This window comes from Leucopleurus acutus (genome assembly GCF_964270905.1).
Source record: "Leucopleurus acutus genome assembly, chromosome: 11".
NCBI classification, from domain to species: domain Eukaryota; kingdom Metazoa; phylum Chordata; class Mammalia; order Artiodactyla; family Delphinidae; genus Leucopleurus; species Leucopleurus acutus.
Window position 1 is genome coordinate 26520146 of NC_139152.1, and position 25714 is coordinate 26545859.

The 25714-nt window shown below is 39.3% G+C and overlaps 1 protein-coding gene across 3 annotated transcripts in view; it reads right to left on the reverse strand.

The window, feature by feature from the left end:
• The window catches only part of AMN1 (antagonist of mitotic exit network 1 homolog), a 65717-nt gene that overhangs the window by 25145 nt on the left and 14858 nt on the right, over positions 1–25714 (reverse strand). For all 3 annotated transcript variants that reach the window (XM_082851112.1, XM_082851114.1, XM_082851113.1), the window contains exon 2: positions 1927–2059. In XM_082851112.1, coding sequence (XP_082707238.1) covers positions 1927–2059 — 133 coding nt within the window. The remainder of the gene's footprint in view (positions 1–1926; positions 2060–25714) is intronic.

The following is a 25714-nucleotide window of genomic DNA, read 5'->3' on the forward strand; positions in this document are numbered from 1 at the left end:
AAAAAATAACAGAAGTGAAATTTTTGAGTCAATGGTAAGCAAATTTTTAGGACTTTTGATAGAATGCCAAACTGTCCTCCTAAAAGGTTTTTTTAAATCAATTTACACTCTCACAGCAGGGGATAAAAGTGATTGCTCCCCACACTATTGCCAGCACCAGGTATTACTATTTTTTAAGTCTCTGCTAAACTGAAAGACAAACTGTGACTTTGATTACTAATAAGGTTAAATATCCTTTTACGTATTATTGCTGATTTATATTTTTTCCTTGGAGTATTTCCTGATTCTTCTGTTTTATTATTTGTTTGTTTTGATTTTTCTTAGTGGTTTGCAGGCATGATTTACATTGGCAAAATAAAAACAAATAGAATTTCATACATACTGCAAATATTTTTCCTAGTTTGTTACTTTATTTTTTTCTTCTTGCCATAAAGAAGTTTACATTTTTATATATTTAAATCTATCAATCTTTTTCTTCTTGTTTTCTAACTTGGTGTCATGTTTAAAAAGGCCTTCTCCACCCAGAGACTATAAAAAGATTTAGGAAATTTTTCAAAAAGAGCCATCCCCAGATGTGTGCAACTTTTAAAAAAATGTTAGATCTGGTCTTTTAAATAATTTCATAAGCAGGACTTTCATAAGGATGGGGATTAGACGGAAACACCAAGGAAAATAACGCTTTTGATTTTTCTATCTCATTTACCCCCTTAGCCCTTTTTTATTCAGGTAAAATTAGGTTTAAATGAATGTTCAGGATTGTCATAAAACAAAAATTTAAGTCACTGAAATACAGGTTAAAGGGATGTGGGGAAGTGAAGAAAACCACGTTTTCTGTAGTGTCAATGTTTCATCTGTGAGCCACACATACATTATATACATCCACAGAACCATCAACAGTAAGAGCTGGATTCTACCTCCAAAGAGCAAAGCAGACTACAACACTAAAATGGCTACGTTCAAATGCAAGCTAACAGGAAGAAAATAAAGCATTAAAGGCACATCAAGTTAATGTAGAGGAAACACTATGGCACACTGAAGCACAACTCCAATGTGAAGTCACCATTGTAGACATATGGGGAGTGCTACCATCAGAGCTTGCTTCCTTTTGATCACAGGCTTTGGGCAGAATATGTAGTAAAGTCAGCAATAAGTAGTTCCAGTCTCTGTAGGCAGTGAGTGATGATAGCTGCAAACCCATTTTACAGTTAAGACAACTGTGGTTCAATGTCAGAAAGAGTAGCAAGGCTAGAATTTTAATTCAAGTTGGAGGCCTTTACTACACTTATTCCCTTACAGAATAGTTAATTTTAGCTTAGTTAGTGAAGGGGAGTAAGGATAAATTAGCTGGAGTGAGGTACCCAAGAAGAATAAGAAGAGTTTAGAAGAGTGATTTTTAACTGACTGCTAACCATGAATGGACAAAGTCAATAGGCTACGATCATTTTTTAAATGGAATAAGACATACTAGAATAAAATAGAAAATATCCAAGTGTACTGTACAGAGTACTGTTACACAGAGGTGTGGCTTGTGCGCTAGCGTCACAATGTAACATATATATTTCTTACTGTGGGTCTTTTTTTTTTGCCATTTGTTTATTCACCCTGCATTTTAATTTTTTTCCAGCTTTATTAAGGTGAACTCAATCAAAGAGTTTAAACTTCTTGAAAATATGGAGTTCATGGATGCTGGTACCATGAAGACGAGAGAAACACCTGAAAGAATAGTGGGAGAAGATTTTTTAGAAACTATTACACATGGACATTCTGTTATCTGGAGAAAAAAAGAACCCCAACACTTTATTATATTTTAAAATTATTACTAATCCTACTATAAACCACTGTTCCAAAAATGTGAAACCATAGCTAAACAGTAAAATATAATAGCCTGCTTTACAGGCTATACATGCTCTTTGTATATGCTCTTACCTCACTTATATTCGAATCTGTTATCTGCCCCTGCACGCTCATTATTTTGATCAGTCTATCTTTTATGTTGGGTGGCAAAGGCTTAATGTCTGTGATATATCTAGAAATATTCTTCATGAAGCACCAAAGGCATCTGAAATACAAATACAATATAGTAAATTACACTGTACAGGTACTGATTCCTAATATTTGCTTGTTTTTTTTAAAATAGATCTTTACTGGAGAATAATTGCTTCACAATACTGTGTTAGTTTCTGTTGTACACCAAAGTGAATCAGCTATATGCATACACATGTCCCCACATCCCCTCCCTCTTGAGCCTCCCTCCCATCCTCCCTATCCCACCCCTCTAGGTCATCGCAAAGCACCGAGATGATCTCCCTGTGCTATGCAGCTGCTTCCCACTAGCTGTTTTACATTTGGTAGTGTATATATGTTGATGCTACTCTCACTTCGTCCCAGCTTCCCCCTCTCATCCTGTGTCCTCAAGTCCACTCTCTATGTCTACATCTTTATTCCTGCCCTGCAACTAGGTTCATCAGTACCATTTTTTTTTTTAGATTCCATATATATGCGTTAGCATATGGTATCTGTTTTTCTCTTTCTGACTTATTTCACTCTGTATGACAGACTCTAGGTCCATCCACATCACTACAAATAACTCAATTTCGTTCCTTTTTATGACTGAGTAATATTCCATTGTGTATATGTGCCACATCTTCTTTGTGATAATTCATCTGTCGATGGGCATTTAGGGTGATTCCATGTCCTGGCTATTGTAAATAGTTTTGCAATGAACATTGTGGTACATGTCTCTTATTGAATTATAGTTTTCTCAGGGTATATGCCCAATAGTGGGATTGCTGGGTTATATGGTAGTTCTATTTTTATTTTTTTAAGGAACCTCCAAATGCTATTTGTTAGTGCTTAGTCCTTTCATAAACAGGGTGTACATTTTTTTTTTTTTTCGGTATGCAGGCCTCTCACTGTTGTGGCCTCTCCCGTTGCAGAGCACAGGCTCCGGACACACAGGCTCAGCAGCCATGGCTCACAGGCCCAGCTGCTCCGCGGCATGTGGGATCTTCCCAGACCGGGGCACGAACCCGTGTCCCCTGCATCGGCAGGCAGACTCTCAACCACTGCGCCACCAGGGAAGCCCCAGGGTGTACATTTTATATGAATATTTACAACTTAAGCTTGGTAAGATGCAAAAGCCTAGTCTGTGCTCAGTTATGGGCAAGTTTCTTTTCCTCTACAACTTTTTCTCAGCATACCTCATTTACTAAAATGCATCCTGATAACAAGATATTTTTCTTAAGTCAGTCTCTCCAATTCCTAAGACACAGTTTCCACCAAGTTTTTAGTCACATATTTCTAAGTAAACATTAAATTAGGGCCTACAAATTGACAAATTTTATTTGTTAATGCAACAATCTTGCTTTCACTATTTTTCTTAAAAATTATGCAGGTATTAGAATCACTCAAGAAAGAACTGTAACCACAAAGATTCCACAAATAGTGCAAATCACAGAGATAATAAACTTAGTGCCAGTATTGCATATGCACAGAGTTATCAAAGCAGGCAACAACTGAGACCTACATGACCAACATACCTCAAATGTGGCCTGAGATTCCAACTATCTGAGACACTCATATGTTAGACAAATAATACAAATCTTATTTTTATTTATTTATTTTTTTTGCGGTACGCGGGCCTCTCACTGTTGTGGCCTCTCCCGTTGTGGAACACAGGCTCCGGACGCGCAGGCTCAGCGGCAATGGCTCACGGGCCCAGCCGCTCCGCGGCATGTGGGATCTTCCTGGACCGGGGCACGAACCCGTGTCTCCTGCATCGGCAGGCGGACTCTCAACCACTGCGCCACCAGGGAAGCCCAATACAAACCTTATTTAATTTCTGCCTACAAATACTCCCTCATATATACACTTTTACATTCATGAATAAATATGATCATACACTTGAATTTTTTTAGTGCAATCTTTATTTTTTCTTCTTTTGGTTGCCTCTGCCTTTCCCTCTCCTTTCCTTCCCCCTTCCATTATTTAGTTCCTCACCCTATTCCGTGTATGTTCCCTCTTATTTTTTCTCTGTGCTTGTACACACACACGTTTACTCACACATGTATGTAGGTACTCAAACATACATTTAAAGGGTTAGGTTGGGGGTGGGGAGAGATCACTGTTTCCTAGAATGGCATCACTGTATACTCACTTTTCTACACCCTCTTTCATTCAATAATACCTTAGGAAATTCTTTAAAGCATCAAGTGTGGTTTTAAGTTTCCTTTAATGTCGATATAATATTTCACAGTGTGGATGACTTTAGTCATCCCCTATTGATGAGAATTCCACTGTTTCTAGGATATGTTAACATATGGTGTCAGATTGTTTTCTTCATATTTCCATCAGCAGTGTTGGAGGGTTCCCTTTCCTCTACATCCCTAAGCAGTAGGTATTATTTTATTTATTTTTCCATTATATCCATTTCCCAATCTCACCCCCCACCACTCCAGGAAACCATTCTAATGTCTAATATGTATCCTTTTGTTGTATGTACCGTCAACATGATTGTTATATGGATGTATTTCTAATTTATGTATGTGGTATTTGTCACAGATTTGCTTAGTCTTTCACTCAGCACTGTTTTTTTTTTATTTTTTTGTTATTTATTTATTATTATTTTTGGCTGCGTTGGGTCTTCATTGCTGTGCGTGGGCTTTCTCTAGTTACAGCGAGTGGGGGCTACTCTTCGTTGTGGTGCATGCATTTCTCATTGTGGTGGTTTCTCTTGTTGCAGGGCACGGGCTCTAGGTGCATGGGCTTCAGTAGTTGTGGCTCACGGGCTTAGTTGCTCCGTGGCATGTGGGATCTTCCCGGACCAGGGCTCAAACCCATGTCCCCTGCACTGGCAGGTGGATTCTTATCCACTGCCCCACCAGGGAAATCCCTTAGCACTATTTTTAAGATCTACTTACTCTTAAATGTTGGAAGATCTCATGGGTGAAAAGTGGTATCTCATTACTTTAATTTGTGTTTCTTTAATTACTAGTAAATTTAATATCTTTTCATAAACATGCTGGCTATCTAGACTTTCTTTTCTCAGGATTGTCTATTCATATCCTTTGTCTATTTTGCTGTTTTTTACTTAAATTTGTAGGAGTTATTTTTGTGGCCAAATACATGACTGATTTTGTATATGCTCTATAAATATTCAGAGAATGTATACTCTCTGAGAAATGTAATGTTCTCTTTCTGTGTATTATATATGTGTGTCTAAATATCTCTCTCTGTGTATGTATACACAAATATGTGTATATGATTATTTACTGATTAGTACACAAATATATTGTGTATATGATTATTTATTGATGAGTATCATTTAATTCTTCTATGTTCTTATTTTTTCTACTAAATCTGTAGAATTCTTAGTTTGCAATACTGGTATTTTGAAATCAACTTTTCTTTTATTTCTACAAGTTTTTGCTAGTTTATGTACATTACCATTTTATAATGAAAATTTTCAAAAATACAGAAAAATAAAATAGAATGATATAAATCATGTACCCAAAACCAAGAATTTAAAAATTTATTTTATTATTTTGTGTCAGGTATCTTTCATAAGATATAAAACACTTCAGATAAAATTAAAACCTCCTTTGTCTGCCTATTCAGGTTTACTTTCTTTATCTCCCTTTGCAGAAACAACTACTACCATGAAGTTGTTCTTTTTTTAAAAAATTTTTATTGGAGTATAACTGATTTAGAATGTTGTGTTAGTTTGAGGTGTACAGCAAAGTGCATCAGTTATACATATACATATATCCACTCTTTTTTAGATTATTTTCCCACATAGGCCATTAGAGTATTGAGTAGAGTTCCCTGTGCTATATAGTAGGTCCTTATTAGTTATCTGTTTTATATATGGTCGTGTGTATATGTCAATCCAAACCTCCCATTTATCTCTCCCCCTCTCCCTATCCCCTGGTAACCATAAGTTTGTTTTCTATGACTGTAACTCTATTTTTCTCTTGTAGATAAGTTCATTTGTACCCTATTTTTAGATTTCACATATAAGTGATACATTTGTCTTCCTCTGTCTGACTTACTTCATTTAGTATGACAATCTCTAGGTCCATCCACGTTGCTGCAAATGGCATTATTTCATTCTTTTTTATGGCTGAGTAATATTCCATTATATATATGTACCACATCTTCTTTATCCATTCCTCTGTCGATGGACATTCAGGTTGTTGCCATGTCCTGGCTATTGTAAATAGTGCTGCAATGAACATTGGGGTGTATGTATCTTTTTGAATTATGGTTTTCTCTGGATATATGCCCAGGCGTGGAATTGCTGGGCCCTATGGTAGTTCTAGTTTTAGTTTTATAAGGAACATCCATACTGCTCTCCATAGAGGTTGTACCAATTTACATGGCCACCAACAGTGTAGGATGGTTCCCTTTTCTCCACACCATCTCCAGCATTTACTGTTTGTAGTTTGTTTTTTTTAAATTTATTTTTGGCTGCATCAGGTCTTAGTTGCAGCGTGCAAGATCTTCATTGAGGCATGCAGGATCTTTCGTTGCAGTGCGCAGGCTTCTCTCTAGTTGTGGCATGCGGGTTTTCTCTTCTCTAGTTGTGGCACAGTGGCTCCAGGGCATGTTGGCTCTGTAGCTGTGGTGTACGGGTTCCAGAGCACATGGGCTCTGCAGTTTGTGGCATGTGGGCTCTCTAGTTGAGGTGTGCAAGCTCAGTAGTTGTGGTGTGCAGGCTTAGATGCCCCACGGCATGTGGGACCTTAGTTCCCTGACCACTGATTGAACCCGCATACTCTGCATTGTAAGGCAGATTCTTTACCACTGGACCACCAGGGAAGTCCCTGTTTGTAGATTTTTTGATGATGGCCATTCTGACTGGTATGCGGTGATACCTCATTGTAGTTTTGGTCTGCATTTCTCTAATAATTAGTGATGTTGAACATTTTTTCATGTGCTTTTTGGCCACCTGTATGTCTTCTTTGGAGAAATGTCTATGTAGATCTGCCAATTTTTTGATTGGGTTGGTTTTTTTGACATTGAGCTGCATGAGCTGTTTGTATATTTTGGAGATTAATCCCTTGTCGGTTGCTTTGTTTGCAAATATTTTCTCCCATTCTGAGGGTTGTCTTTTCATTTTGTTTACGGTTTCCTTTGCTGTGAAAAAGATTTTAAGTTTAATTAGGTCCCAATCATTTATTTTTGTTTTTATTTTCATTAATCTAGGAGATGGATCGAAAAAGATCTTGTTGTGATTTATGTCAACGAGTGTCCTGCCTATGTTTTCCTCTAAGAGTTTTATAGTATCTGGCCTTATGTTTAGGTCTTTAATCCATTTCAAAACATTATATTAATAATATAATTAATTATTAATTAATAATATAATTATGATATTAATACTAATAATATTAATAAGATTAAATCCATTATATAACATTTCAGATAAAATTAAAGCCTCTGTCAACCTATTCAGGTTGATTCTCTTTATCTCCCTTTGCAGAAACAACTACTACCATGAAGTTTTAAAAATAGTTTCTGTCCATGATTTTATTATACTTCTAATACTAAAGTATATATGCATAAAGAGCATATAGTATTCTTTCTGTACTTATAAAATATCGTGTATTAAGTTTCCTACCATGACTAAATTTGACAATTGTCCTTGTAATTGTGATAGTTTTCCTTTTTATAAGACTATGGTGTTGGTTGCAAATTCATGATCATTTTATCTTCTCGTGGAACATTCCTTTTACCCTCAAGTAATGTCTCTATCTATATTGATGTTTTTCACTTCAGTAAAACCATTCAGTCTGGTTTTACTATTGCTCCACCATCTTTCTTTGGCTTCTTTTGCTAACATCTTTGCAAGATTCATCTGCATTGTTGTAGATAGCTATAGTTTGTTCATGCCCATTTTCACTGCTGCATAATATTCCACTGTACAATTTATTTTTCTATTTGACTGTTGATGTACAGTGTGGTGGTTTATAATTTTTTACTATTAGGAATATTAATATGAATATTTTGGGACATGTCTCTTGGTACACATGTGCCTATGTTTCAATCAAGTTTATACCTGGGAGTGGAACTGCTGACTCATATGGTATGCATATGTTTAGCTTAATGCCCAACAGTTTTCCAAAGTGTTTGTACTGATTCAAAATCCTACCATCAGTCAATGAAAGTTTCTGGAATCCATATCCTTGTCAACACTTGGCATTGTCAGTCTCTTTAATTTTTGCCAGTATAGTGAGGGTATAGTAACAATGCATTGTGGCTTTAAATTTCAATCCCAGATTATTAATTTGAGCACATTTTCATTCCTTTATTGTATTGATACATTTGGATAGTCTCTTGGAGTTTCTGTTCAAGTATCCTGTCCAGTTTTCTTTTGGGTTGACTGTTTTACTTAGTAGTACGTAGGAGTTCCTCTTATATTACAGACATGAGCCTTCTGTTGATTATGTATGTTGCAATTGTAGACTCCCATTCTGTGGTTTGCCTTTTCATTCTCTTAATCATGTTTTATGTTGTAGAGAAGTACATTTGATGAGGTCCAATATGTGTTTTCTTTATAGCAAGTATTTTTTTGTGTCCTGTTTATGAACTCTTTCACTGTTCTACATTCATGAAAATAGTCTCCTATGCTTTCTTCTAGAAAAAATTCATTCATTGTTTTACCTTTCACTTTTTGACTTAAAAACCCTCTTGTAATTGATTTTTGCAATTGTCAAGAACTGTGCAGAGTCTGAGAGTTTACCCTACTTACTTATGAGTTAGCTTTATTACTATTTCATGAATGCTAGCAGAAGACATGAGATCCCTGGGTCAGAGAAAAAGGACTTTATTACTAATGACAAGAGCAGTAGCCAGAGCTTCATGTTTCTGTTGGTTCCCCATGCCCTCCAAGTCCTGCAAATATAATGTAGGTAGGTCAAGATAGATGTTTGCCCATGCAGTGGGTTGTATTACAAGAGAAGAACACTGAGCTTGGGGGAATTCACCATTTTTATATCAAACTGAAGCAAGACTGCTCTTTTTGGAAGGAGAAAATACTTCATCCCTCAAGTCTGTCTGCTACAAACACAACCTTGAGAAATGTCCTAGGTAATCAAGGTCCCGCATTCTTGGTATACCCAGCAAAAATGTGCAGGTCCACAGCACTGCCTCTCCCAACAATCTACCCCAACATGTTCTTGGCTGAATTCAATTATTCATGTAAGTATGCCACTCTGTCAGCCATTTTAATTAATTTGACCAACAGAGGCTAAAACCAAATCCGTTCAATTTGTCACTTAAAGCATTTAATTAAAGCTATTATCAATAGTACTCCAAGTAGCAGGATAAGGCCAACCTGCAGTAATGATGACCTCAAAAGTGCCTGCAGGCAGCCATAAAAAGAAACGAAACTGAGTTATTTGTAGTGAGGTGGATGGACTCTGTCTGCCATACAGAGTGAAGTAAGTCAGAAAGAGAAAAACAAATACCATATGCTAACACATATATATGGAATTTAAAAAAAAAGGTTCTGAAGAACCTAGGGGCAAGACAGGAATAAAGACGCAGATATAGAGAATGGACTCGAGGACACAGGGAGGGGGAAGGGTAAGCTGGGACGAAGTGAGACAGTGACATGGACATATATACACTACCAAATGTAAAATAGCTAGTGGGAAGCAGTCACATGGCACAGGGAGATCAGCTCGGTGCTTTTGACCACCTAGAGGGGTGGGATAGGGAGAGTGGGAAGGAGACGCAAGAGGGAGGAGATATGGGGATATATGTATATGTATAGCTGATTCACTTTGTTATAAAGCACCACTGTAAAGCAATTATACTCCAATAAAGAAGTTAAAAAAAAAAAACTTAAAAAAAAAAAAGTGCCTGCAGGGTCCCAGACTCAGCTAACTGTGAAAAAGTATGGAATGGGGTGGGGGTGGGGGGAACTAGTAGGTCTTATTTAAAGACAGGATGTGGTCAAAATCCAGTCTATCATCCATTATGAAACATGCAAAGGAATTTAGGTGGTTATTTCAATGACTACCTTTTTCTTTCTTAGGGCTTTTAATTTTTAAAAAATCCGTCTGTTATTTTATCTATATCCTTCTCTTAAGGATAACTGCTCCTTTGTTTTTGAACATTTCCAATATCTTTGTTTTAAAATATTTTTCAAAATTCTATTGTCTGTAGTTCTTAAAGTGTCAATTCTCCTATTTTCTGTTGAGTCTCTTTCATGCGATTTTTTTCTTTAGATACTTTATAAATTTTGACTGTTAACGCTTCTTTGCACAAGTAGTTTTGCATGAGAGTCCTGTATTCTTTGTGTTGTGAAAGCAAACCTCGCAGAGAAGGTTTCAGTTTTCCTCTTCTTAAGGACCCTGTCTTTATCTTGTTGAACTGCAATAACAAAATACCATAGACCAGGTAGCTTAAAAACAAAAGAACTTTAATTTTTACAGTTCTGGATGCTGGAAGTCCAAGATCAAAGTGCCAGCATGGTTGGGTAAGGGCTCTCTTCCTCATTCACAGCTGGGACCTTCTTTATGTGTCGTCACATGGTGGAAGGGACTAGGGATTTCTCTGGAGATTCTTTTGTAAAGGCACTAATCCCATTCATAAGGCTCCACCCTCATGATTTAAACATCTCCCAAAGGCCCCAGCTACTACCAGCATACCTTTAGGGGCAGGATTGCAACATAAGAATTTTAGAGGTACAAAAACATTCAGACCATAGCAGACCTCATAAATATTCACAAATTCCAAAGCATAGTTAACTGTTATGTATCCATCTTGAGGATATTAACAGTGAAAATTCAAACCATACACCTGCATATAATAAATGCACAAGATACTAGTTTTTATTTATTTTATTTTATTTTTTTGCGGTACATGGGCCTCTCACTGTTGTGGCCTCTCCCGTTGCGGAGCACAGTCTCCGGATGCGCAGGCCCAGCCGCTCCGCAGCATGTGGGATCCTCCCGGACCGGGGCACGAACCCGTGTCCCCTGCATCGGCAGGCGGACTCTCAACCACTGCGCCACCAGGGAAGCCCAAGATACTAGTTTTTAAACAGGAATTCTATTTTTGGCTGGGACTTTATATCCTTGCCATTGATGTGGGCTGCTCTTGGAAGCGTGTGACCTCAAGCTAGGTGGCTCTGCAACAGAGGTAGATTCTGATGGAGCTGAGTAATGGAAGCTATCTGCCCACCCTCCTCCCACAGGAGGGCAGAAAGTCCTTCCCTGAAGGATGAGCTGGGTGGCACATCTCCATGGATTTCACTCCCGTTTTCCAAAACTATGCATTATTTAGGTTGTTTACACATTTTAAGTAATTCATACTGGATGGACTACAAGAAATAAGAAGGGTAACGAGTTTAGACTCTCTCAGCTCTCATTATCCTCAACTCTGTTATGATATTGAAATCAGATGCTCTACCATCAACAGAAAGTTATGTCATTTATTCTAAAAGTTAAAAGCTTAACTAAAAAAGATCATTTGGGGAGTAACTGCTTTATTAAGATATAACTGATATAACAGTGGTTTTTAGTGAATCCACAGAGTTGTGCATCCATCATCATTATCTAATTTCAGAAGATTTTCAATACACTAAAAAGAAATCTTGTACCCATTAGCAGTCACCTGCCAATCCTCCCCACCTTCCACAGCCTAGGGAACTACCAGAAGCTCCACAGAAATCCCTAGCCCCTTCTACCATGTGAGGACACATCGAGACAGGGTGCTATTTTCTGTATCTCTAGATTAGCCTATCTGCACATTTCATATACATGGAATCATAAAGTATGTGGTATTTTATTACTGGCTTCCTTCACTTAGCATAGCATTTTCAAGTTCATCTACGTTGTAACATGTATCAGCACTTCATTCCTTTTTACCGTCTTTTGTTTATCCATGCATCAGCTTATGGGTATTTGGGTTGTCTCTACTTTTGGGCTATTATGGATAATGCTGCTATAAACATTTGTGTATGAGTTTTCGGATGGACATATGTTTTCATTTCTTTTGGGGACATATCTAAGAGCTCAGTTGCTGGGTCACATAAAACTGTTGGATCATATGGCAACTCTATGTGTAAACATTTGAGGAACTACTGAACTATTTTCCAAAGAGGCTACACCATTTTATGTTCCTACCAGCAGTGTATGAGGGTTCCAATTTCTCAACATCCTTTTCAATATTTGATTTTTTCTTTAATCTTTATTTTTAAATTAATTAATTTTTTTTGCTGCACCAGGTCTTAGTTGCGGCACGTAGGATCTTCATCATGGGATGCAGGCTCTTAGTTGTGGCATGCGGACTCTTAGTGGCGGCATGCACATAGGATCTAGTTCCCTGACCAGGGACTGAACCCGGGCCCCCTACATTGGGAGCGTGGAGTCTTGACCACTGGACTGCCAGGGAAGTCCCTAATCTGTCTTTTTTTAATATAGCCATCCCAGTGGCTATGAAGTAATAGCTCATTGTGGGTTTTTTTTAATGGTTTTATTTTTTTTTTTTTGCGGCACGTGGGCCTCTCGCTGTTGTGGCCTCTGCCGTTGTGGAGTACAGGCTCCAGACGCACAGGCTCAGTGGCCATGGCTCATGGGCCCAGCCGCTCCGTGGCATGTGGGATCCTCCCGGACCGGGGCACGATCCCGCGGCCCCTGCATCGGCAGGTGGACTCTCAACCACTGCGCCACCAGGGAAGCCCCTCATTGTGGTTTTGATTTGCATTTCACTGCTGGCTGATGATGTTGAGCATCTGTGCATGTGCTTGTCAGCCATCTGTATATCTCCTTTATAGAAACATCTGTTTAGATACTGCTCCCACTTTTAAGTTGGGTTTTGCTATTTATAGGATTCTTAGTTGAGGTTTTTCTTTCAGCACTTTAAATATGTCAATCCATTACCTTCTGCCTCCATTGTTTCTGATAAGAAGTCCACTGTTAATCTAATTAGGCTTTCTTTATACATGAGTAATTTTTCTCTTGCTGCTTACAGGATTTTCTTCTGGTCTTTGGCCTCAGCATTTTTACTATGATATTTGTGTTTAGATCTCTTTGTATTTATCCTACAAATTCATCGAGTTAATTTCAATTCACTGAGTTTATTGGATGTGTAGATTAATATTTCTCATTAAATCTGGCTTTTAGCTATTATTTCTTCCAAGAATTTTTTTCCGCTCCTTTATCTCCTTTTGTTCTGGTATTCCCATCACGTGTATGTTGACATACTTATCCCATACTTCTCTGAGGTTCTGTTCCATTTTCTTCATCCTATTTTCTTTCCACTCTTCAGACTGCATACTATTATTTATCTTCAAGTTCATAATTCTTTCTTCTGCCAGTTCAAATCTACTACTGAGTCCCTCTAGTGATTTTTAAATTTCAGTTATTGTACTATTTCAATTCCAGAATTTCCATTTGGTTCTTTTTTATACATAATTTCTATCTCTATATAAATATTCTCTATTGTATCTACTGTATGAGACATTGTCATCATGCCTTTCTTTACTTCTTTTATTTTCCTTTTTTTGAAATTGAGGTGAAATTTGCATAATATAAAATTGATCATTTAAAGTGTACAGTTCAGTGGCATTTTGTATATTCATGTTGTGTAACCACCACCTCTATACGTATAAAATATTTTCATTAGCCCAAAAGAAAACTTACACTTATTAAGGAGTCAATTTCCATTCCTCTTTTTCCCCAGTACCTGGCAACTACCAATATGCTTTCTTTCACTGTGGAATTTTCTGTTTCAGGTATTTCATATAAATTAATTCATATAAATGTGAACTTTTGTGTCTGGCTTCTTCCACTTAGCATAATGTTTCTGAGGCTCATCCATGCTCATGTATCAGCACTTTATTCCTTTTTATGGCTGAGTGATATTTCATTGTATGGATATACCTCATTTTGTTTATTGATTCATTGGTGATGGACATTTTGGTTGCTTCTACATTTTGGCTGTTGTGAACAGTGTTGCTATGAACATTTGTGTACAAGTATTTGTTTGAGTACCCAGTTTCAATTCTGTTGGGTACATACCTAGGAGTGGAATTGCTGGGTAATATGGTAATTCTGTTTAACTTTTTGAGGAACTGCCAAGCTGTTTCTCCCTTGACTTCTGTAAGTATGGTATCCTTTAGTTCTTTGAACACATTTATAGTAGTTTCTTTAAGTCTTTGCTAAGTCCAACATCTGGGTCCTCTCAAAGGCAGTTTCTGGGTAAATACAATAAAAGCTGTTACCACTGTCTTAGACCAGGGGTCAGAAAACTATGGCTAATGGGCCAAATCTGGCCTGTTATCTGCTTTTGTGTATAAAGCTTCCGTGGAACACAGCCATGTCTGTTGATATATGTACTGTCTATGGCTGCTTTCACACACTATAATGGCAGAGCTGAGACTGTATGGCCTGCAAGTCTGAAAATATTCATTGTCTAGACTTACAGCAGTTTGCCAATATCTACCTTAGATAATGGTAATACTATTAAGATTAAAGCTTATATTTTTACTGACTCTTAGACTATTGCCAATTGCCTAGTCACCTGGTCTGCCATTTGCAAGACCACAGATTGGTAGATTAAAGATCAAGTCCTCTTTAGGACTGTGAACTGTAGAAACAAATTATAGCTGATATACATGGCAATGGCTCATTCCCTAATGGAACGGGCTGGGTTCATGCTGTTAATTAAGTATGCCCCACCCAGATCCCTGTCACTGCTACTGGGAATCCATCATCACACTGAACATGGCAACACATCCACCATCATGGCCGAGGAAAGTAAGGATTATCTGTGTCTGATGTTAAAGCTACCACTGCATGCCAGTCTTGTGCCTCCTTTCAAAAGTTTGCCTGTTGGGCTTCCCTGCTGGTGTGGTGGTTAAGAATCTGCCTGCCAATGCAGGGGACATGGGTTCAAGCCCTGGTCCAGGAAGATCCAACATGCTGCGGAGCAACTAAGCCCGTGTGCCACAATTACTGAGCCCGCACTCTAGGGCCCATGAGCCACAAGTACTGAACCCACACGCCACAACTACTGAAGCCCATAAGCCTAGAGCCCATGCTCCGCAACAAGAGAAGCCACCGCAATGAGAAGCCTCCGCACCTCAACGAAGAGTAGCCCCCGCTTGCTGCAACTAGAGAAAACCCGTGCACAGCAATGAAGACCTAACACAGTCAAAAATAAATAAATAAAATAAAATTTAAAAAAAGTTTGCCTGTTTGTTTTCTAATGAAATAGGCCACAATACATAGAGTGTTGTCCCCTCTCACTCCTGACAAGCTGACTATATTGAGCCTTTGACCACTTGCCTTGGGTCCTCCATTGATGCCTTACTGTTGTCGATATGTTTTCAGGTTATGGTGTCACTGTTCCAGTCTGATCAACCAACTCAAGCCACATTGGCCATAACATAAAATGTGTTACGTTTTTGGCCTTTCAGGCCATATTCAGTTGGACAGTATGATGTCTCTTATCGCAAAGGTTCACTCAACACTGGACCAATAGTCAAGGTATTCAATGGACATTTCATATCCCTTATTATCCTCAAGCTGCTGGTTCCAACAAGAGGTAAATGGATTTTTTAAAAAGTCAACTAAAGAGATTTCTGACTCTACCTCTTTCACTTTCTCCTGGTCCACACATCTTAATTAAATGCAAGCATCCACTGGAAGAGTTCACATCCCCTTGGCCACCTTCTAGATAATGATCAGGATAAAAGGGGTGGAGGGTTATCTCGACCAATTCTGAAATTTTAGAATTCTATTCTGACATTTCCTGAGCATGATGCATCTTTCTTTTCCCTAACAGTTACCCCAAGCCAGCCTGGTTGGTACAGCTGGGTGGCAGCCTGGCCAAAAAGGAGCTTATAGAATTCAAACTTAATCTTGGTTTAGTCACCTGTATTCTCCTTTTGGATTGAACTGGTTCTAGATCAGAGTCGGCAAACTATAACCCATGGGCCGAGCCTGGTCTGCTGCCTGCTTTTGTAAATAAAGTTTTACTGAATCACAGTCATGACTGTTTCTTTATTATGTATTGTCTATGGCTGCTTTTGCTCTACAAAGGCAGAGTTGAGTAATTGTAACAGAAGCCTACAAAACTGAAAATATTTCTCTTCAGCTCTTTACAGAAAAAGTTTGCCAACCTCTATCCTATGAAGATAATGACCATTTGGTTGAGTAAACTGCTCACCAAGTTCCCCTGCAGTAGCCCATGCCCATGAAGGTGGGAAATATGATGGATTCCTATAAATTTTGGAAAAATATCCTTGTCGGACTACCCTGGTGGTCCAGTGGTTAAGACTCCACACTCCCAATGCAGGGGGCCCGGGTTCAATCTCTGGTCAGGGAACTAAGATCTTGCATGTTGCACAGCGTGGCCCCCCAAAAAATAAATTAGGGGGACGCTCAAGATGGCGGAGGAGTCAGACATGGAGATCACCTTCCTCCCCACAAATACATCAAAAATACACCTACATGTGGAACAACTCCTACAGAACACTTACTGAACGCTGGCAGAAGACCTCAGACTTCCCCCAAAGCAAGAAAATACCCACGTACCTGGGTAGGGCAAAAGAAAAAACAGAGATAATAGAATAGGGACGCGGGCTTCCCTGGTGGCGCAGTGGTTGAGAGTCCGCCTGCCGATGCAGGGGACACGGGTTCGTGCCCCGGTCCGGAAAGACTCCACGTGCCGCGGAGCGGCTGGGCCTGTGAGCCACGGCCGCTGAGCCTGCGCATCCGGAGCCTGTGCTCCGCAACGGGAGAGGCCACAACAGTGAGATGCCCACATACCGTGAAAAAAAAAAATAGAATAGGGATGGGACCTGCACCTCTGGGAGGGAGCTGTGAAGGAAGAAAAGTTTCCACATACTAGGAAGCCCCTTCACTGGCGGAGATGGGCGGTGGGGGGGTGGGAAGCTTCGGAGCCGTGGAGGATAGCACAGCAACAGGGGTGCAGAGGGCAAAGTGGAGAGATTCCCACACAGAGTATCAGTGCCAACCAGCACTCACCAGCCTGTGAGGCTTGTCTGCTCACCCATCGGGGCAGGTGGGCACTGGGAGCTGAGGCTTGGGCTTCGCAGTTCAGATCCCAGGGAGAGGACTAGGGTTGGCTGCATGAACACAGCCTGAAGGGGGCTAATGAGCCACAGCTAGGCAGGAGGGAGTCAGGGAAAAAGTGCGGACCTGCCTAAGAGGCAAGAAACCATTGTTTTGGGGTGCACGAGGAGAGGGGATTCCTTACCTGTCTGCCCACAGAAGGCAGAGCACCGCCTAAATGAGCTCCAGAGACTGGTGTGAGCCATGGCTATCAGCTCAGACACCAGAGATGGGCAGGAAACACTAACGCTGCTGCAGCCACCAAGGATCCTGTGTGCAAGCGCAGGTCACTAACCATACCCACAGGGAGCCTGTGCAACCCACCACTACCAGGGTCCCATGATCCAGGGACAACTTCCCTGGGAGAACACACATGGTGCGCCTCAGCCTGTTGCAATGTCACACCGGCCTCTGCCACCTCTGGCTCACCCCGTATTCCAATTATAACTACTGCACCCATCCCTCCTCCTGGCATGAGTGAGCCAGAGCCCCTAATCAGCCGATGCTTTAACCGCATCTTGTCTGGGCAGGAACAGAAGCCTGAGGGCAACCTACAGGAAGAGGTGGCGGCAAAACCAAAGCTGAACCCCAGGAGCTGTGCAAACAAAGAAGAGAAAGGGAAATTTCTCCATGCAGCCTCAGGAGGAGTGGATTAAATCCCCACAATCAACTTGAGGTACCCTGCATCTGTGGAATACCTGAATAGACAACAAATCAACCCAAAATTGAGGAGGTGGACTTTGGGAACAACTGTGGACTTGGGGTTTGCTGCCTGCAACTGACTTCTTTCTGATTTTTATGTTTATTGTAGTATGGTTTTTAGTGCTTGTTATCATTGGTAGACTTGTTTATTGGTTTCGTTGCTCTCTTTTTTTAAAGTATTTTATTTTAATAATTAAAATTTTTTTTATTTTAATAGTTTTATTTTACTTATTTTTTTTTCTTTCTTTTTTTTCTGCCTTTTCGTCTGAGCTACTTGGCTGACAGGGTCTTGGTGCTCCAGCCTGGTGTCAGGCCTGAGCCTCTGAGGTGGAAGAGCTGAGTTTAGGACACTGGTCCACAAGAGACCTCACGGCCCCACGTAATATCAATTGGCGAGAGCTCTCCAAGCAATCTCCATCTCAATGCTAAGACCCAGCTCCCCTCAACGGCCAGCAAGCTCCAGTGCTGGACACCGCATGCCAAACAACTAGCAAGACAGGAAAACAACCCCACCCATTAGTAGAGAGGCTGCCTAAAATCAGAGTAAGTTCACAGACACCCCAAAACACACCACTGGACTCAGCCCTGCCCAATTGAAAGACAAGATCCAGCCCCACCCACCAGAACACAGGCACCAGTCCCGTACACCAGAAAGCCTACACAAGCAACTAAACCAACCTTACCCACTCGGGGCAGACACCAAAAACAATGGAAACTATGAACCTGCAGGCTGTGAAAAGGACATGCCAAACACAATAAGTTAAACAAAATGAGAAGACAGAGAAATATGCAGAGATGAAGAAGCAAGGTAAAAACCCACCAGACCAAACAAATGAACAGGAACTAGGCAGTCTACCTGAAAAAAAAATTCAGAGTAATGATAGTAAAGATAATCCAAAATCTTGGAAATAGAATGGAGAAAATACAAGAAACATTTAACAAGGAGCTAGAAGAACTAAAGAGCAAACAAACAATGATGACAACACAATAAATGAAATTAAAAGTTCTCTAGAAGGAATCAATAGCAGAATAACTGAGGCAGAAGAACAGATAAGTGACCTCGAAGATAAAATAGTGGAAATAACTACCACAGAGCAGAATAAAGAAAAAAGAATGAAATGAATTGAGGACAGTCTCAGAGACCTCTGGGACAACATTAAACGCACCAACATTCATATTACAGGGGTCCCAGAAGAAGAAGAGAAAAAGAAAGAGTCTGAGAAAATATTTGAAGACATTATAGTTGAAAACTTCCCTAACATGGGAATGGAAATAGTCAAGCCCAGGAAGCACAGAGAGTCCCATACAGGATAAATCCAAGGAGAAACACGCCAAGACACCTATTAATCAAACTATCAAAAATTAAATACAAAGAAAAAATATTAAAAGCAGCAGGATAAAGCAAGAAATAACATACAAGGGAACCACCCCCCCATAAGGTTAACCACTAATCTTTCAGCAGAAACTCTGCAAGCCCGAAGGCAGTGGCAGGACATATTTAAAATGATGAAAGAGGAAAACCTACAACCAAGATTACTCTACCCAGCAAGGATCTCATTCAGATTCAATGAAGATATTAAAACCTTTACAGACAAGCAAAACTTAAGAGCATTCAGCACCACCAAACCAGCTTTACAACAAATGCTAAAGGAACTTCTCTAGGCAGGAAACACAAGAGAAGGAAAGACCTAGAAACACAAACCGAAAACAATTAAGAAAATGCTAATAGGAACATACATATCAACAATTACCTTAAATATAAATGGGTTAAATGCTCCAACCAAAAGACACAGACTGGCTGAATGGATACAAAAACAAGACCCATATATATGCTGTCTAAAAGAGACTGACTTCAGACCTAGGAACACGTACAGTCTGAAAGTGAGGGGATGGAAAAAGATATTCCATGCAAATGGAAATCAAAAGAGAGCTGGAGTAGCAATTCTCATATCAGACAAAATAGACTTAAAAAGACTATCACAAGAGACAAAGAAGGACACTACATAATGATCAAAGATCAATCCAAGAAGAAGATATAACAATTGTAAATATTTATGCACCCAACACAGGAGTACATAAGGCACATACTAACAGCCATAAACGGGGAAATCGACAGTAACACATTCATAGTAGGGGACTTTAACACCCCACTTTCACCAATGGACAGATCATCCAAAATGAAAATAAATAAGGAAACACAAACTTTAAATGACACATTAAACAAGATGGACTTAATTGATATTTATAGGACATTCCATCCAAAAACAACAGAATACACTTTCTTCTCAAGTGCTCATGGAACATTCTCCAGGATAGATCATATCTTGGGTCACAAATCAAGCCTTGGCAAATTTATTAAACTTGAAATTGTATCAAGTATCTCTTCCGACCACAACGCTATAAGACTAGATATCAATTACAAGAAAAAAACTGTAAAAAATACAAACACATGGAGGCTACACAATACGCTACTAAATAACCAAGATCACTGAAGAAATCAAAGAGGAAATCAAAAAATACCTAGAAACAAATGACAGTGAAAACACGATGAGCCAAAATCTACAGGATGCAACAAAAGCAGTTCTAAGAGGGAAGTTTATAGCAATACAATCCTACCTCAAGAAACAAGAAAAATCTCAAATAAACAACCTAACCTTACACCTAAAACAATTAGAGAAAGAAAAACAAAAAAACCCTAAAGTTAGCAGAAGGAAAGAAATCAAAAAGATCAGATCAGAAATAAATGAAAAAGAAATGAAGAAAACTATAGCAAAGATCAATAAAACTAAAAGCTGATTCTTTGAGGAGATAAGCAAAATTGATAAACCATTAGCCAGACTCACCAAAAAAAAGGGAGAAGATTCAAATCAACAAAATTAGAAATGAAAAAGGAGAAGTAACAACTGGCACTGTAGAAATCCAAAGAATCATGAGGGATTTCTACAAGCAACTAAATAACAATAAAATGGACAACCTGGAAGAAATGGACAAATTCTTAGAAAAGCACAACCTTCCAAGAATGAACCAGGAAGAAATAGAAAATATAAACAGACCAATCACAAGCACTGAAATTGAAACTGTGATTAAAAATCTTCCAACAAACAAAAGCCCAGGACCAGGCGGCTTCACAAGCGAATTCTATCAAACATTTAGAGAAGAGCTAACCCCTATCCTTCTCAAACTCTTCCAGAATACAGCAGAGGGAGGAACACTCTCAAACTCATTCTGCAAGGCCACCATCACCCTGATACCAAAACCAGACAAAGATGTCACAAAAAAAGAAAACTACAGACCAATATCACTGATGAACATAGATGCAAAAATCTTCAACAAAATACTAGCAAAGAGAATCCAACAGCACACTAAAAGGATCATACACCATGATCAAGTGGGGTTTATCCCAGGAATGCAAGGATTCTTCAATATATGCACGTCAATCAATGTGATACACTATATTAACAAACTAAAGGATAGAAACCATATGATAATCTCAATAGATGCAGAAAAAGCTTTTTATAAAATTCAACACCCATTTATGATAAAAACTCTCCAGAAAGTAGGCATAGAGAGCACTTACCTCAACGTAATAAAGGCCATATATGACAAACCTAAAGCCAACATCGTTCTCAATGGTGAAAAACTGAAACCATTTCCTCTAAAATCAGGAACAAGACAAGGATGCCCACTCTCACCACTATTATTCAACATACTTTTGGAAGTTTTAGCCACAGCAATCAGAGAAGAAAAAGAAATAAAAGGAATCCAAATCAGAAAAGAAGAAGTAAAGCTGTCACTGTTTGCAGATGACATGATACTATACTTAGAGAATCCTAAAGATGCTACCAGAAAACTACTAGAATTAACGAATTTGGTAAAGTAGCAGGATACAAAATTAATGCACAGAAATCTCTTGCATTCCTATACACTAATGATGAAAAATCTGAAAAAGAAATTAAAGAACCACTCTCATTTACCATTGCAACAAAAAGAATAAAATACCTAGGAATAAACCTACCTAAGGAGACCAAAGACCTGTATGCAGAAAACTATAAGACACTGATGAAAGAAATTAAAGATGATATAAACAGACGGAGAGATATACCATGTTCTTGGATTGGAAGAATCAACACTGTGAAAATGACTATTCTACCCAAAGCAATCTACAGATTCAACACAATCCCTATCAAACTACCAATGGGATTTTTCACAGAACTAGAACAAAAAATTGCACAATTTGTATGGAAACACAAAAGACCCCGAATAGTGAAAACAATCTTGAGAACGAAAAACGGAGCTGAAGGACTCAGGCTCCCTGGCTTCAGAGTATATTACAAATCTAGAGTAATCAAGACAGTATGGTACTGGCACAAAAACAAATATCAATCAATGGAACAGGATAGAAAGCCCAGAGATAAACCCGTGCACATATGGTCACCTTATCTTTGATAAAGTCGGCAAGAGTACACAATGGAGAAAAGACAGCCTCTTCAATAAGTGGTGCTGGGAAAACTGGACAGCTACATGTAAAAGAATGAAATTAGAACACTCCCTAACACCATACACAAAAATAAACTCGAAATGGATTAAAGACCTAAATGCCAGACAGTATAAAACTCTCAGTGGAAAACATAGGCAGAACACTCTTTGACATAAATCACAGCAAGATCTTGTTTGATCCACCTCCTAGAGTAATGTAAATAAAAACAAAAAGAAACAAATGGGACCTAATGAAACTTAAAAGCTTTTGCGCAGCAAAGGAAACCATAAACAAGACGAAAAGACAGCCCTCAGAATGGGAGAAAATATTTGCAAATGAAGCAATGGACAAAGGATTAATCTCCAAAATATACAAGCAGCTCATGCAGCTCAATATCAAAACAATGAACAACCCAATCCAAAAATGGGCAGAAGATCTAAATAGACATTTCTCCAATGTAGATACACAGATTGCCAACAAACACATGAAAGGATGCTCAACCTCACTAATCCTTAGAGAAACGTAAATCAAAACTACAATGAGGTATCACCTCACACATGGTCATCATCAAAAAATCTACAAACAATAAATGCTGGAGAGGGTGTGGAGAAAAGCGAACCCTCTTGCACTGTTGGTGGGAATGTAAATTGATACAGCCACTATTGAGAACAGTATGGAGGTTCCTTAAAAAACTAAAAATAGAACTACCATATGACCCAGCAATCCCACTACTGGGCATATACCCTGAGAAAACCATAATTGAAAAAGAGTCATGTACCACAATGTTCACTGCAGCACTATTTACAATAGCCAGGACATGGAAGCAACCTAAGTGTCCACTGACAGATGAATAGATAAAGAAGATATGGCACATATATACGATGGAATATTACTCAGCCATGAAAAGAAAGGAAATTGAGTTATTTGTAGTGAGGTGGATGGACCTAGAGTGTGTCATACAGAGTGAAGTAAGTCAGAAAGAGAAAAACAAATACCATATGCTAACACATATATGTGGAATCTAAAAAAAAAAAAATGGTTCTGAAGAACCTAGGGGCAGGATAGGAATAAAGCAGACGTAGAGAATGGACTTGAGGACGTGGAGAGGGGGAAGGGTAAGCTGGGATGAAGTGAGAGAGTAGCACTGACATATATACACTACCAAATGTAAAACAGATAGTTAGTGGGAAGCAGCTTCATTGCACGGGGGGAGATCAGCTCGGTGCTTTGTGACCACGTAGAGGGGTGGGAGGGAGACGCAAGAGTGAGGGGTATGGGGATATATGTATACATATAGCTCTTTCACTTTGTTATACAGCAGAAACTAACACAACATTGTAAAGCAATTATACTCCAATAAAGATATTTTTAAAAAGTAACAAAAAAATAAATTAAAAAAATAAAAATCCCCTTGTCCCTCCTGCAGTTGACCACTGTGAGTACCAGATGATCGGAAAAAAGTGAAATCATTTGCACTGGTATGGGGCACACCAATTTTATGATCATAAGGGATGGCAATAACTCCAGAACCTGGGGAGGGAACACTTTAGACCCTGGGAAGTAAGTACTTAAGGAAGGGGAGGAACTAATGCTTCCTTCCACCTCTAGATCCAGCATTGCACCTTGGCAAAACAATTATATGGTCCACCTGAGGCAAGCAGCCGCTGCAGCTGACAATCTGACCTACTGTTGGATTTCTCACCATTGTCTTTGTGCTATGATAACTGAATAATTCATGTAAATATGGAAGGCCTTGAACTATTCTGCTTTGCCTAGCCTCTCTTCATAAGGGTATAAAAACATGGACCAGCACAACTTGTTTCAATATGACAAATACAAATGCATGTTTTCCTTGATGTCCAAGTGATCTTGAGCTACGTGTTAACAATCAAGGCTGCAACTACTCAGTGACACTTTCCCATGTGATATATGCAAAACAATGTCATGGTGATCCAAATCAAGTTTAACAATAAATCCAAACTAGAGTGACCTGTGTCTCTTGGTTTTACATGCTTGTCTATAGAGAACAGGCCACGGAATATCTCTCAGTTGGGTTTCTTTCTTGGCCCATCTATTATATATGTCCCTGTAATTACAGATAACAGCACCAAAGATTAACAGGTAAACTTAAATTTCCTTGTGCAGGCCATAATGGAGAATATCCTGGGCTTACACTACATCTTGGATTTCTGAAATAAGACCTACTGGTCTCCCCTGGGATTTAGTCACAGTTGCCTGACTCTGGGACTCTGGAGTCATAGCTGAAGTCAATATTGCCAGTTGGCCTCATCCTCCTTTTGGGAGCAATATTAATAGCTTTAGTTGATTGCTGTATGACACAAATTGAATATATTTGGTCCTAGCCTCTGCTGATTAAATGAATCAGTGTGATGAAGAAGCGTCATACTCATGTGATAATTTGTCAGAAGCCAAGGTGGTAGGACCAAAAGGTGAAATGTTGGGAAAGGCAGTTCTCTACAGGTTTTTCATGGCCTTACCTTTCTTGCTGGGAATGACAAGATTATAAGGCCCTGACACTCTACCTGGGCCACTCTCAGGGTTGTGTTTACAATGAGCAACACTGTGAGATAATGTCTCCCTCCAGAACAAAGAGGTTGCTTACTGCTTGCTATAAAATGCAGAGTCCCCAAATTCAGAGTCTGTCTCCTGTAACACAACCTGCCCTTTGTGTAGGTATCCAGCTTGGCCTTCTGTGTTGCTGGCGTGTGTCTTGGAGGTCAAGGGGAAGTGACATAAACATGCTAATGCTCATGCTGCTTCTTGTGCAATGAATAATAAAGTCCTTAGGGTCTCTGACCCAAGACCCAAGCCTTTAGTCTTCTACCAGCATTCGCAAAACAAGACCAAGCTAAAAACATTTTAGCTTGAAGAGAAAAATCAAATTCCACAATCCCTCCTCTTACATTTTCCTTTATACAGATTTCAGCTATATTTTAAATGTTTTCTTCTTTCCATGATAATACCCTTTGTTCTCCCCCATCCCTCTTTTTTTTTTTTTTTTTGCAGTACGCGGGCCTCTCACTGTTGCAGAGCACAGGCTCCGGACGCGCAGGCTCAGCGGCCATGGCTCATGGGCCCAGCCGCTCTGTGGCATGTGGGATCTTCCCAGACCGGGGCACGAACCCATGTCCCCTGCATCAGCAGGCGGACTCTCAACCACTGCGCCACCAGGGAAGCCCCCCCACCTCCCTCTTCCTCTCAGTCTTTTTCATTTTGTTCTTGGTCTCTTCTCTGAGCTCAGGCTGTGCAATGTGTTCCACAGAATAAAGGGTTTCCTCTTTCTGTTCCAGTTCCCTACAGCAGCACTAGCAGAGAGCCAGGACAGAAACAAATTAAATATTTCTTAATATGCTGCTATGAGAACTATTAAATGGCTCACAAAGACCATCCAAAAAGCCTGTTGGTCAAACAAAGCAAGTTTATT